Below are 16183 nucleotides of genomic sequence, written 5' to 3'. Positions count from 1 at the left end.
CTAGCGGCTTATAGTCCGGAACTAAGAGAAGCTTGGTACTCTCTCCAGTTGAGTGAATAGACTCTTGGCCACTATACGATGACAACCAGTGCTTTTAGTTTGTGACTCAATATAGAACAGACTAACAATGAATTGTGTTTGTTGACATTGATGATGTTCTTTGTCCAACCCCTCATCCACCATTTAACCCTCTCACCCCCACTTCCTCCATCTCTGACCACCCAGTCGCCATCTATCTGGGCATCAAAAAGCGGCAGAGCCCCGGACCCCCCGATGCGGCTGGGATGTGAGGGTGCGGAGCCCCCGCGACCCGGCCGAGGTGGTGCTGGCGCTGCGGGAGGCGGCCCAGGGCTGCGGCTGCCAGGTCCACCTGGCGGGGCCCTTCCTGCTGTCGTGCACCCACGGCGCGGCCGGCACTCGCGTGGCCTTCGAGGCCGAGGTGTGCCAGCTGCCCGGCGGGCTGGGCCAGAGCAGCGGCGTCAGGTTCAAGCGCCTGTGGGGGGCGCCGCTAGCGTTCAGAGACATCGCCACCAAAGTATCGAAGGAGCTGGAGCTCTGAGAGCCGCCCGGAGGCGGGGCAGAGTGGCGACGAGAGGTGAGGAAGAAGAGAAACGAGGTGCGAGCTCCTCCCCCATCCCTCCTTTTAGCTCCGCCTTTTCTGATGTGACTGGCAACGCCTCGCCTCTGCCAAAGACCTTGTTTCCAATCACATGGCTGAAACAAACACCGCGTTAAAGAGCCCATCGAGTCCATTTTGTTTTGATTAGATTTGTCATCATTCCTTTTTAAAGAGCTGCTATTTATAGTCAGGTTTTCATGAAGTTGATTCTCTTTGACAGACAATGTCACATGTTGTAGTGATGCACTCTGGCCACTAGAGGGAGACATGCAGAGACTTATTGAGCGCAGTTTGATGTTGCTGCTTTTATCAAAAATGATTTCCTGCTAGAAGTGTTTTTGCTCATTACAGTTGGTTTATGCTCACGCACCTTTAGACGAGCAACGTCCGCATTCTTAGTGTGTCAGAAGACATTCTGCCCCCTGCTGGTTAGACATGTCGCAGCTTGCACACGTCGCCAACAAATGAAATGCTTCCATGAATGTCCAAAGTGTGGCCTGGGAGAAATGTTCAGCCCACGTTAAGTTTATTGTTCCTCTGTATAATGTAAAAAAAAAAAAAAAAAAAAAAAAATATATATATATATATATATATATATATATATATATATTTATTTTTTTTTATTTAATTTTATGTATATATATATATATATATATATATATATATATATATATATATATATATATATATATATACATATATTTTTTATTTATTTATTTTATTTTATATATATATGTATAAATAATGTACATACATATATGTATACGTGTGTGTGTGTATATATATATATACATACACGTATGTATGTATAGAAATACGTCTATATATTCACACATGTATACATATATATGTACGAATGTATGTACAGTATATATACATATGTATATACTGTATGTATAAATAAATATGTATATATGTGTGTATATATATCCATCTTCTTCCGCTTATCCGAGGTCGGGTCGCGGGGGCAGCAGCCTAAGCAGGGAAGCCCAGACTTCCCTCTCCCCAGCCACTTCGTCCAGCTCCTCCCGGGGGATCTCGAGGTGTTCCCAGGCCAGCCGGGAGACATAGTCTTCCCAACGTGTCCTGGGTCTTCCCCGTGGCCTCCTACCGGTCGGACGTGCCCTAAACACCTCCCTAGGGAGGCGTTCGGGTGGCATCCTGACCAGATGCCCGAACCACCTCATCTGGCTCCTCTCCATGTGGAGGAGCAGCGGCTTTACTTTGAGCTCCCCCCGGATGACAGAGCTTCTCACCCTATCTCTAAGGGAGAGCCCCGCCACCCGGCGGAGGAAACTCATTTGGGCCGCTTGTACCCGTGATCTTGTCCTTTCGGTCATAACCCAAAGCTCATGACCATAGGTGAGGATGGGAACGTAGATCGACCGGTAAATTGAGAGCTTTGCCTTCCGGCTCAGCTCCTTCTTCACCACAACGGATCGATACAGCGTCCGCATTACTGAAGACGCCGCACCGATCCACCTGTCGATCTCACCATCCACTCCTCCCTCACTCGTGAACAAGACTCCGAGGTACTTGAACTCCTCCACTTGGGGCAAGATCTCCTCCCCAACCCGGAGATGGCACTCCACCCTTTTCTGGGCGAGAACCATGGACTCGGACTTGGAGGTGCTGATTCTCATCCCAGTCGCTTTCACACTCGGCTGCGAACCGATCCAGTGAGAGCTGAAGATCCTGGCCAGATGAAGCCATCAGGACCACATCATGTTTAAAAAGCAGAGACCTAATCCTGCAGCCACCAAACCAGATCCCCTCAACGCCTTGACTGCGCCTAGAAATTCTGTCCATAAAAGTTATGAACAGAATGGGTGACAAAGGGCAGCCTTGGCGGAGTCCAACCCTCACTGGAAACGTGTCCGACTTACTGCCGGCAATGCGGACCAAGCTCTGGCACTGATCATACAGGGAGCGGACCGCCACAATCAGACAGTCCGATACCCCATACTCTCTGAGCACTCCCCACAGGACTTCCCGAGGGACACGGTCCAATGCCTTCTCCAAGTCCACAAAGCACATGTAGACTGGTTGGGCAAACTCCCATGCACCCTCAAGGACCCTGCCGAGAGTATAGAGCTGGTCCACAGTTCCACGACCAGGACCAAAACCACACTGTTCCTCCTGAATCCGAGGTTCGACTATCCGGCGTAGCCTCCTCTCCAGTACACCTGAATAGACCTTACTGGGAAGGCTGAGGAGTGTGATCCATTAAAGAGAGGAACCACCACCCCGGTCTGCCAATCCAGAGGTACCGCCCCCGATGTCCACGCCATGTTGTAGAGTCTTGTCAACCAAGACTGTGTGTATATATATATATATATATATATATATATATATATATATATATATATATGTGTGGGGAAAAAAATCACAAGACTACTTCATCTCTACAGGCCTGTTTCATGAGGGGTTCCCTCAATCATCTGATGATTGAGGGAACCCCTCATGAAACAGGCCTGATTTTTTTCCCCACACATACATATATTGCGCTCTACTATGGTATCGAGCACTATTTTTTGGATAACCTTATTAAGACATATATATATATATATATATATATATACTATTACGTATATGTATATATATATATATATGTATTAGAGATGCGCGGTTTGCGGGCACAACCGCGGAGTCCGCGGATTATCCGCGGATCGGGCGGATGAAATTAAAAAATGTTTTTAATTTATCCGCGGGTCGGGTCGGGTGGTTGAAATTTAAAAAAAATTGGTTTTAAATAGATTCAGGCGGGTGGCAGTTAAACCAATTGGTAAATATATATACATAGTTAAATGTTGTTACCCACATACGAACAACGAGCAGGCACCTGCAGCATATGCCACAACAGAAGAAAGAAAAGAGATGGACACTTTTACAGAGCCGAGAAGGGACGCCTCGCCGGGGTCCGGGACCGAGGCCCCATCCCCCGAGAGGGCCCCACCGGGAGCCGTAGCTGAGGCGATCCGCGAGAAGGGCCCGACGCACGTCCAGGGTCACCACCGCGCCCACCGCACCGACACCCCGCCTCGTCCGCCTTCGCCGCGGCCGGCGTCACGCGCAGCAGGTAAGCAGCTTACCTGCCCGCCACCCCCGTGGCCGGGGGCTCGTAACAGGGGTCAGTCCGCGCGCTCCGCCCGCGCAGCTTACCTGCCCACCACCCCTGTTGCCGGGGGCGCGTAACAGGGGTCACTCCGCGCGCAGTGCGCTCACGAAAGGGGTGGGGCTCACCCTGGTTGATATAGACAGCAGCTAGGACGGTGGCCATGGAAGTCGGAACCCGCTAAGGAGTGTGTAACAACCCACCTGCCGAATCAACTAGCCCTGAAAATGGATGGCGCTGGAGCGTCGGGCCCATATACCCGGCCGTCGCCGGCAGCGAGACGCGCTTGGAGGTGCGCTCAGCGCGGCTCCCATATGATTGCGCACTGGTGTGCGTCTGGGCCGTGACAGCGTGGCACGCGAATGTCTGTGCTGCATTGGATCAGTCTCCTTACTTTAACAGGCAAAAGCTTTATAACCTCACTAATGCCTTGCATCGTCTATATTAGATATATAACAACGGGCGGGTGCGGGCGGATCAAATGTTAGATCGGGTGGATTGCGGATGGTTGACAACTTTCTGATGCGGTTGCGGATTAAATAATTGCCTATCCGCGCATCTCTAATATGTATGTATATATACATATGTGTGTATATATATATATATAATTACGTATATGTATATATATATTTATGTATGTGTATACTATATGTATATATAAATACGTATGTATATATACATATATGTATGTATGTGTATACATATATAGGTTTAAAATGGATTTATTTTTATTGATGATTTTATCCCCCTTTTAATTGTATGCCTCTTTAAAGCACTTTGAATTGCATCGCGAACAAATTGTGCTTTTAAAATAAACTCGCCTTGCTTATTCTAACCCCTTTTTATACATCACATTTTGTATTATTGGTAATCTGTACTCATTTTATTATTATATAACCAGAGGTGGGTAGTAACGCGCTACATTTACTCCGTTACATCTACTTGAGTAACTTTTGGGATAAATTGTACTTCTAAGAGTAGTTTTAATGCAACATACGTTTACTTTTACTTGAGTATATTTATAGAGACGAAACGCTACTTTTACTCCGCTACTTTTATCTACATTCAGCTCGCTACTCGCTACTAATTTTTATCGATCTGTTAATGCACGCTTTGTTTGTTTTGGTCTGTCAGACAGACCTTCATAGTGCCTGCGTTTCAACAAATACAGTCACTGGTGACGTTCACTCCGCTCCACCAATCAGATGCAGTCACTGGTGACGTTGGACCAATCAAACAGAGCCAGGCGGTCACATGACCTGACTTAAACAAGTTGAAAAACTTATTGGGGTGTTACCATTTAGTGGTCAATTGTACGGAATATGTACTGTACTGTGCAATCTACTAATAAAAGTTCCAATCAATCAATCAAAAGTGTGAAGGAAAAAAGATACTTTTTTATTTCAACCGTACATCCCGTCAAAAGCCTAAAGACTGACCGCACATGAGGACGTTCCTGTCTTCACAATAAAAGTGCCGCTCCATCGCGCCTGCGCTTTCAAAACAAGAGTCTCCGAAAGCCAGCGCAAACAAGCTAGCAAGCTACGGAGTTTGACGCCAATATATTTCTTGTAAAGTGTATACAAAGGAGTACGGAAGCTGGACAAATAAGATGCCAAAAACCAACCACTTTCATGTGGTATTAGACAGAAAGGAGGAACTTTTCTTCTCCTCCATTTGAAAAGGTGGACGTTATCATCACTACTGTCTGATTACAATCAATGCAAGTCATCAGAATCAGGTAATACACCAACTTATATTCTTGTCTTCATGAAAGAAAGGAATCTATATGTGTTAAACATGCATGTATATTCATTAAAACACCTTTAACATGTAAACAAAAACAGCAAAATAAATATAAATTATATACTGTATATATCAATGTATATGTATGTATGTATATATATATACATATATATATATATATATATGATATGAGTGTGTATGTTACTCATCAGTTACTCAGTACTTGAGTAGTTTTTTCACAACATACTTTTTACTTTTACTCAAGTAAATATTTGGGTGACTACTCCTTACTTTTACTTGAGTAATAAATCTCTAAAGTAACAGTACTCTTACTTGAGTACACTTTCTGGCTACTCTACCCACCTCTGTATATAACACTAACTCAGACGTTTTTGAGGGCTTTAGCGCACTTGAAAAGGTAACATGTCTTGGAAGGAATGTGTACCATGGATACATGGGAATCATGAAAAAGCCACTAAAACAAGCAGGCCGTCATACATTTTGCTTTTCAGGGTTTAGTCTTTAAATGGTGTTGCGAGCCACAAATGGCACCCGGGCTGCATTTTGGACAACCACCTGTTCACGAGGCGTTTTCCCTTTTTTTGAGCTTTGAGCACTGTACTTTGGACATTTGAATTGAGATGAGGTAAAGAACAATATGAGAGTTTAAAGGTGTGTGAGCGTGAACCAATGAAGAAGCATTAGATGACCTCTGGGCTCTTCTTGGGCGGGCGACCGAAGACGTCAAGTCGGGACTTTTAGCGACGACGAAGACTTTCTAGTCTGCTAATAGCCGTCACTGTTTTAATTGGTGGCTTTCTTTTAGCGGACGGCCGGCTGGCGCTGCAGTCCTGCACGTCTCTGAGGCCAACATCAAGTGTGACACAAATAAAAACAAAACAAGAATTGCAACCTCTTTTCTATGGTTTTGTTCAAATAGCGACAAGAAAGGAAGACGTTTGTGTTTTGAATGGGGCATTGTTTTATTTGTCCAGTTCTAATTTACACCCAGAGAAATCATTCGTCATGGTGCGGACGCATGGATTGATCCCAGGATGTTACAAAGGAGTCGGAGAAAAAGGAAGATGTGCTTCATGAAGTCGTCCAAAAGATTCAACAACAAGGCTACACGTCCGTTTGGTTTTTGGGATATAAAAAAAAAGCCAACAGCTTTACTTCTGGGCGGGGATCATACCGTCGATGGACTCTCCCTTCTCCAGCTTCTTCTCCATCTCCACCATCAGCTTGACGCCATCCACCACCATCTGGACCTGTTCCACCTCGGAGGAGCCCAGGCGGTCGGCGTTGGAGATGTCGAACACGCCGCCCACGGAGGCCGTGTCCACGCCGCCTGGAGGAAAAGGTCAAAGAGTCAACAACACTTCACAGTCCAGGTCTGAAGTCTGCATGCAAGGAAGGACTTCTCTAGGGTGGACCACAAAGAACTGTTCTGCTTGAGCTTGGACACAACAAGTTTCCAGAACAAATTCCTGTTCACAAACTTTCTTTTCAGTGCATGAACTCCATTGTCCCGATCTCGCCCCAACGGAGAGAAACTGGCACTACAAAATTAACCGGAAATGACTGGGACTTTAGTCTTAGGCATACTTGCCAACCTTGAGACCTCCGATTTCGGGAGGTGGGGGCGTGGTTGAGGGCGTGGTTAAGAGGGGAGGAGTATATTGACAGCTAGAATTCACCAAGTCAAGTATTTCATATATATACAGGTAAAAGCCAGTAAATTAGAATATTTTGAAAAACTTGATCTATTTCAGTAATTGCATTCAAAAGGTGTAACTTGTACATTATATTTATTCATTGCACACAGACTGATGCATTCAAATGTTTATTTCATTTAATTTTGATGATTTGAAGTGGCAACAAATGAAAATCCAAAATTCCGTGTGTCACAAAATTAGAATATTACATAAGGCTAATACAAAAAAGGGATTTTTAGAAATGTTGGCCAACTGAAAAGTATGAAAATGAAAAATATGAGCATGTACAATACTCAATACTTGGTTGGAGCTCCTTTTGCCTCAATTACTGCGTTAATGCGGCGTGGCATGGAGTCCATGAGTTTCTGGCACTGCTCAGGTGTTATGAGAGCCCAGGTTGCTCTGATAGTGGCCTTCAACTCTTCTGCGTTTTTGGGTCTGGCATTCTGCATCTTCCTTTTCACAATACCCCACAGATTTTCTATGGGGCTAATGTCAGGGGAGTTGGCGGGCCAATTTAGAACAGAAATACCATGGTCCGTAAACCAGGCACGGGTAGATTTTGCGCTGTGTGCAGGCGCCAAGTCCTGTTGGAACTTGAAATCTCCATCTCCATAGAGCAGGTCAGCAGCAGGAAGCATGAAGTGCTCTAAAACTTGCTGGTAGACGGCTGCGTTGACCCTGGATCTCAGGAAACAGAGTGGACCGACACCAGCAGATGACATGGCACCCCAAACCATCACCCAACCATGCAAATTTTGCATTTCCTTTGGAAATCGAGGTCCCAGAGTCTGGAGGAAGACAGGAGAGGCACAGGATCCACGTTGCCTGAAGTCTAGTGTAAAGTTTCCACCATCAGTGATGGTTTGGGGTGCCATGTCATCTGCTGGTGTCGGTCCACTCTGTTTCCTGAGATCCAGGGTCAACGCAGCCGTCTACCAGCAAGTTTTAGAGCACTTCATGCTTCCTGCTGCTGACCTGCTCTATGGAGATGGAGATTTCAAGTTCCAACAGGACTTGGCGCCTGCACACAGCGCAAAATCTACCCGTGCCTGGTTTACGGACCATGGTATTTCTGTTCTAAATTGGCCCGCCAACTCCCCTGACCTTAGCCCCATAGAAAATCTGTGGGGTATTGTGAAAAGGAAGATGCAGAATGCCAGACCCAAAAACGCAGAAGAGTTGAAGGCCACTATCAGAGCAACCTGGGCTCTCATAACACCTGAGCAGTGCCAGAAACTCATCGACTCCATGCCACGCCGCATTAACGCAGTAATTGAGGCAAAAGGAGCTCCAACCAAGTATTGAGTATTGTACATGCTCATATTTTTCATTTTCATACTTTTCAGTTGGCCAACATTTCTAAAAATCCCTTTTTTGTATTAGCCTTAAGTAATATTCTAATTTTGTGACACACGGAATTTTGGATTTTCATTTGTTGCCACTTCAAATCATCAAAATTAAATGAAATAAACATTTGAATGCATCAGTCTGTGTGCAATGAATAAATATAATGTACAAGTTACACCTTTTGAATGCAATTACTGAAATAAATCAAGTTTTTCAAAATATTCTAATTTACTGGCTTTTACCTGTGTATATATATATATATAGATTTATATCCTGAAAATATGCAAACAAAACAGTGTTTAGATAATTGATACTTCAAACTTGCATAAATAAATATTAAGGAATATAACATAACTTGGCTTCTGAGAGTTTCAAAATGTAATGAATAAAATGCTAAAGTTGTTGATAAACAAGCAATTATTTTAATAATTAAATATGGTCATTTTAAATGAATTATTAGGATAATTTAAAATTAATTATTTCAAATATGTTTATTTTAATGTATAATTCTAATGCCTGGATGTAATAAGGAGTCAGAAAAAATACAATTAATTTTGTTGTTTTTAGCAAAATATAGTAAAAATGTATTTAGGTTTTTTTTTATTATTATTAATAAATATATTTATTTGTAGGTAAGATAAACATAATAATACAATTTATCTCTAGTCTGGAAGATTTAGTTCTTGTCACCCTGTTGTCCTCCCGTCATGAAAAAAGGCTGTCCTCACTCAGGTCCGCATGCAGCTGGAGGGGGCGTGGCCTCCAGCTCCGGCTGAAAATCGGGAGATTTTCGGGAGAATATTTGTCCCCGGAGGTTTTCGGGAGAGGCGCTGAATTTCGGGAGTCTCCCGGAACATTCGGGAGGGTTGGCAAGGATGGTCTTAGGTTTTTAGTCTTCTGACTCTTAGTGATGTGCGATATCACTGATTTTTTTTGCTGATCCGATACTAAATAATATTCCGGCTGGTATCAGCGATACCGATAATTTGTGCAAGTATGCCTGCTAAAATTATAAAAGTTGTTTATTATGAAATAACATCTATCTAAAAATACAACAGTGAAGGTAAGAAAAAGAGCAAAATATAGAAGAGATGTCCGATAATAGATAAATGCATTAAAATGTAATATCGGAAATTCTCGGTATCGTTTTTTTTATTATCGGTATCGTTTATTTTAATTTTTTTTTTTATTTGTTTAATTAAATCAACATAAAAAACACAAGATACACTTACAATTAGTGCACCAAACCAAAAAACCTCCCTTTCCATTTACACTCATTCACACAAAAGGGTTGTTTCTTTCTGTTATTAACATTGTGGTAGGTTCCTACATTATATATCAATATATATCAATACAGTCTGCAAGGGATACAGTCCGTAAGCACACCTGCTGCTCCACTAATAGTACTAACCTTTAATTTTACTCATTTTACTCATTTTCATTCATTACTAGTTTCTATGGAACTGTTTTTATATTGTTTTACTTTTTTTTCTATTCAAGAAAATGTTTTTAATTTATCTTATTTTATTTTAATATTATTTTTTTAAAGTACCTTATCTTCACCGTACCTGGTTGTCCAAATTAGGCATAATAATGTGTTAATTCCACCACTGTATATATCGGTTGATATCGGTATCGGTAATTAAAGAGTTGGACAATATCAGATATCGGCAAAAAGCCATTATCAGACATCCCTAAAACATAGCATTGTAATGAGAAAAAGTTTAAATGTTTGAATCAATAATTGATCATCATATGCTTAGTCACCTATAACAAACGTTTTAAATACATACAATATCTGTTTTGAGCTTCTTTTTTTAATATATATGTACATATATATATATATATATATATATATATATATACAAAAAAATATCAAAATCGCCCTCCATACATTTTTATATTGTTTTACTTTCTTTTTTATTCAAGAAAATGTTTTTAATTTATCTTATTTTATTTTATTAATTTTTTTAAAGTACCTTATCTTCACCATACCTGGTTGTCCAAATTAGGCATAATAATGTGTTAATTCCACGACTGTATATATCGGTTGGTATCGGTATCGGTAATTAAAGAGTTGGACAATATCGGATATCGGCAAAAAGCCATTATCGGACATCCCTAAAACATAGCATTGTAATGAGAAAAAGTTGAAATGTTTGAATCAATAATTGACCATCATATGCTTAGTCACCTATAACAAAAGTTTTAAATACATAAAATATCTGTTTTGAGCTTCTTTTTTTAAATATATATGTACATATATATATATATATATGTATATATATATATATATATATATATACAAAAAAATATCAAAATCGCCCTCCATACATTTTTATATTGTTTTACTTTCTTTTCTATTCAAGAAAATGTTTTTAATTTATTGATCTTATTTTATTTTATTAATTTTTTTTAAAAGTACCTTATCTTCACCATAGCTGGTTGTCCAAATTAGGCATAATAGTGTGTTAATTCCACGACTGTATATATCGGTTGATATCGGTATCGGTTGATATTGGTATCGGTAATTAAAGAGTTGGACAATATCGGATATCGGCAAAAAGCCATTATCGGACATCCCTAAAACATAGCATTGTAATGAGAAAAAGTTGAAATGTTTGAATCAATAATTGATCATCATATGCTTAGTCACCTATAACAAACGTTTTAAATACATAAAATATCTGTTTTGAGCTTCTTTTTTTTAATATATATGTACATATATATATATGTGTATATATATATATATATATATATATATATATATACAAAAAAATATCAAAATCGCCCTCCATACATTTTTATATTGTTTTACTTTCTTTTTTATTCAAGAAAATGTTTTTAATTTATCTTATTTTATTTTATTAAATTTTTTTTTTAAGTACCTTATCTTCACCATACCTGGTTGTCCAAATTAGGCATAATAGTGTGTTAATTACACCACTGTATATATCGGTTGATATCGGTATCGGTTGATATCGGTATCGGTAATTAAAGAGTTGGACAATATCGGATATCGGCAAAAAGCCATTATCAGACATCCCTAAAACATAGCATTGTAATGAGAAAAAGTTGAAATGTTTGAATCAATAATTGATCATCATATGCTTAGTCACCTATAACAAACGTTTTAAATACATACAATATCTGTTTTGAGCTTCTTTTTTTAATATATATGTACATATATATATATATATGTATATATATATATATATACATATACAAAAAAAATCAAAATCGCCCTCCATACATTTTTATATTGTTTTACTTTCTTTTTTATTCAAGAAAATGTTTTTAATTTATCTTATTTTATTTTATTATTTTTTTTAAAGTACCTTATCTTCACCATACCTGGTTGTCCAAATTAGGCATAATAATGTGTTCATTCCACCACTGTATATATCGGTTGATATCGGTATCGGTAATTAAAGAGTTGGACAATATCGGATATCGGCAAAAAGCCATTATCAGACATCCCTAAAACATAACATTGTAATGAGAAAAAGTTGAAATGTTTGAATCAATAATTGACCATCATATGCTTAGTCACCTATAACAAAAGTTTTAAATACATAAAATATCTGTTTTGAGCTTCTTTTTTTTAATATATATGTACATATATATATATATGTATATATATATATATATATATATATATATATATATATATATATATATATACATATATATACAAAAAAATATCAAAATCGCCCTCCATACATTTTTATATTGTTTTACTTTCTTTTCTATTCAAGAAAATGTTTTTAATTTATTGATCTTATTTTATTTTATTAATTTTTTTTAAAAGTACCTTATCTTCACCATAGCTGGTTGTCCAAATTAGGCATAATAGTGTGTTAATTACACCACTGTATATATCGGTTGATATCGGTATCGGTTGATATTGGTATCGGTAATTAAAGAGTTGGACAATATCGGATATCGGCAAAAAGCCATTATCGGACATCCCTAAAACATAGCATTGTAATGAGAAAAAGTTGAAATGTTTAAATCAATAATTGATCATCATATGCTTAGTCACCTATAACAAACGTTTTAAATACATAAAATATCTGTTTTGAGCTTCTTTTTTTTAATATATATGTACATATATATATATGTGTATATATATATATATATATATATATATATACAAAAAAAATATCAAAATCGCCCTCCATACATTTTTATATTGTTTTACTTTCTTTTTTATTCAAGAAAATGTTTTTAATTTATCTTATTTTATTTTATTAAATTTTTTTTTTAAGTACCTTATCTTCACCATACCTGGTTGTCCAAATTAGGCATAATAGTGTGTTAATTACACCACTGTATATATCGGTTGATATCGGTATCGGTTGATATCGGTATCGGTAATTAAAGAGTTGGACAATATCGGATATCGGCAAAAAGCCATTATCAGACATCCCTAAAACATAGCATTGTAATGAGAAAAAGTTGAAATGTTTGAATCAATAATTGATCATCATATGCTTAGTCACCTATAACAAAGGTTTTAAATACATAAAATATCTGTTTTGAGCTTCTTTTTTTTAATATATATGTACATATATATATATATATATATGTATATATATATATATATATATATATATATATATATACAAAAAAATATCAAAATCGCCCTCCATACATTTTTATATTGTTTTACTTTCTTTTTTATTCAAGAAAATGTTTTTAATTTATCTTATTTTATTTTATAAATTTTTTAAAAGGACCTTATCTTCACCATACCTGGTTGTCCAAATTAGGCATAATAATGTGTTAATTCCACGACTGTATATATCGGTTGATATCGGTATCGGTAATTAAAGAGTTGGACAATATCGGATATCGGCAAAAAGCCATTATCAGACATCCCTAAAACATAGCATTGTAATGAGAAAAAGTTGAAATGTTTGAATCAATAATTGATCATCATATGCTTAGTCACCTATAACAAAAGTTTTAAATACATAAAATATCTGTTTTGAGCTTCTTTTTTTTAATATATATGTACATATATATATATATATATATGTATATATATATATATACAAAAAAATATCAAAATCGCCCTCCATACATTTTTATATTGTTTTACTTTCTTTCTTATTCAAGAAAATGTTTTTAATTTATCTTATTTTATTAATTTTTTAAAAGTACCTTATCTTCACCATACCTGGTTGTCCAAATTAGGCATAATAATGTGTTAATTCCACGACTGTATATATCGGTTGGTATCGGTATCGGTTGATATCGGTATCGGTAATTAAAGAGTTGGACAATATTGGATATCGGCAAAAAGCCATTATCAGACATCCCTAAAACATAGCATTGTAATGAGAAAAAGTTGAAATGTTTGAATCAATAATTGACCATCATATGCTTAGTCACCTATAACAAAAGTTTTAAATACATAAAATATCTGTTTTGAGCTTCTTTTTTTTAATATATATGTACATATATATATGTATATATATATAAAATATCAAAATCGCCCTCCATACATTTTTATATTGTTTTACTTTCTTTTTTATTCAAGAAAATGTTTTTAATTGATCTTATTTTATTTTATAAATTTTTTAAAAGTACCTTATCTTCACCATACCTGGTTGTCCAAATTAGGCATAATAATGTGTTAATTACACGACTGTATATATCGGTTGATATCGGTATCGGTTGATATGGGTATCGGTAATTAAAGAGTTGGACAATATCGGACATCGGCAAAAAGTTATTATCAGACATCCCTAAAACATAGCATTGTAATGAGAAAAAGTTGAAATGTTTGAATCAATAATTGATCATCATATGCTTAGTCACCTATAACAAAAGTTTTAAATACATAAAATATTTGTTTTGAGCTTCTTCTTTTTTAAATACATATATATATATATATATATATATATATATATATATATATATATATATATATATATATATATATATATATATTAAAAATGTCAAAATCACCCTCCATACTTCACTTTCTAGTGTACACCCTGATCTAAAATATTAGAAGTTTAAAAATAAAATATATTTCAAATATAAACAAAGTTTTGTTAGTTAATAAAAATATTAAAAATAATACTAACTAATAAATTAAATTAAAAAAAATTACAGCAGCCATAATAAACACTTGTTAAATGTGTAATTGAACGTAATATTTTCCTACAGGCAGGATTTTTGAGACATGACATTAAGTTGAACAATCATATTTTTATTATTTTTATTCTATTCTTACATGGGGAAAAAAACAATAGTAAAAATGTAATAAAAAAGCAAAATAATCTGTATGTAATGAGAAAAAGCTGAAATTCATAATAATTTATTGTACTTAGTCACCAATAATGCAACGCTGACACTATATATGTTTTTGAATAAAGTTTTAAAATGGCTTATTTGGAAAAACTTTGGACATTCCTGAACTAAAGTATCGATGTTTTGATTAGAGTATCAATATTTGATCATAAAGATCTGGTATCGGTATTTCAGTATGGATCCGTGTATCGCTTTATTGATCTGCGGTGCCCACGTGACAAGTACCTGTGCCACGCTTCTGCAGGCGCAGTCTGGTCAGGATCTCCTCGAACTTGGCGTGCGTGCTGAGCTTGGGCAGCTTGACGTGCACGCCGCCGCGCAGGCCGGTGCCCAGGTTGGACGGGCAGGTGAGGATGTAGCCCAGGTGCTCGTTCCAGCTGAAGCCGTGGTTGTGCTTCTTGAAGATGGCCTCAATCTGAGCAAGAGGGAAGCCACTCGGTCACACTTTGAGCTTCAAAGTACGCGACGCGCCTTTTACAGGTAAAAGCCAGTAAATTAGAATATTTTGAAAAACTTGATTTATTTCAGTAATTGCATTCAAAAGGTGTAACTTGTACATTATATTTATTCATTGCACACAGACTGATGCATTCAAATGTTTATTTCATTTAATTTTGATGATTTGAAGTGGCAACAAATGAAAATCCAAAATTCCGTGTGTCACAAAATTAGAATATTGTGTAAGGGTTCCATTTTGAAGACACCTGGTGCCACAAACTAATCAGCTGATTAACTCAAAACACCTGCAAAGGGCTTTAAATGGTCTCTCAGTCCAGTTCTGAAGCCTACACAAACATGGGGAAGACTTCAGATTTGACAGCTGTCCAAAAGGCAACCATCGACACATTGCACAAGGAGGGAAAGACACAAAAGGTTATTGCTGAAGAGGCTGGCTGTTCTCAGAGCTCTGTGTCCAAACACATTAATGGAGAGGCAAAGGGAAGGAAAAACTGTGGTCAGAAAAAGTGTACAAGCGATAGGGATCACCGCGCCCTGGTCAAGATTGTGAAAAAAAACCCATTCAAAAATGTGGGGGAGATTCAGAAGGAGTGGACAGCTGCTGGAGTCAGTGCTTCAAGATCCACCACCAAGAGACGCTTGAAAGACATGGGTTTCAACTGCCGCATACCTCGTGTCAAGCCACTGTTGACCAAGAAACAGCGCGCAAAGCGTCTCACCTGGGCTAAGGAAAAAAAGAGCTGGACTGCTGCTGAGTGGTCCAAAGTCATGTTTTCTGACGAAAGCAAATTTTGCATTTCCTTTGGAAATCGAGGTCCCAGAGTCTGGAGGAAGACAGGAGAGGCACAG

The 16183-nt window shown here is 37.8% G+C and overlaps 2 protein-coding genes across 4 annotated transcripts in view; one reads left to right on the top strand and one right to left on the bottom strand.

Moving 5' to 3' along the window:
* Positions 1-1166, top strand: part of LOC133614326 (MAP/microtubule affinity-regulating kinase 4-like) — a 127732-nt gene extending 126566 nt beyond the window's left edge. For 2 of the 3 annotated variants that reach the window (XM_061972182.1, XM_061972186.1), the window contains one exon: positions 226-1166. In XM_061972182.1, coding sequence (XP_061828166.1) covers positions 226-559 — 334 coding nt within the window. In that variant the 3' untranslated portion in view covers positions 560-1166. The remainder of the gene's footprint in view (positions 1-225) is intronic. The other variant, XM_061972185.1, reaches the window with a different exon arrangement.
* A 5272-nt stretch (positions 1167-6438) lies between these two features.
* Positions 6439-16183, bottom strand: part of LOC133614323 (creatine kinase M-type-like) — a 14494-nt gene continuing 4749 nt past the window's right edge. The window contains 2 exon segments of the mRNA XM_072914972.1: positions 6439-6831; positions 15101-15290. Coding sequence (XP_072771073.1) covers positions 6653-6831; positions 15101-15290 — 369 coding nt within the window. The 3' untranslated portion in view covers positions 6439-6652.

The sequence above is a fragment of the Nerophis lumbriciformis genome, linkage group LG17 (assembly GCF_033978685.3).
Source record: "Nerophis lumbriciformis linkage group LG17, RoL_Nlum_v2.1, whole genome shotgun sequence".
NCBI lineage: Eukaryota > Metazoa > Chordata > Actinopteri > Syngnathiformes > Syngnathidae > Nerophis > Nerophis lumbriciformis.
Note: the sequence above shows the minus strand (reverse complement) of the source record. Positions and strands in the feature narration are given on the sequence as shown.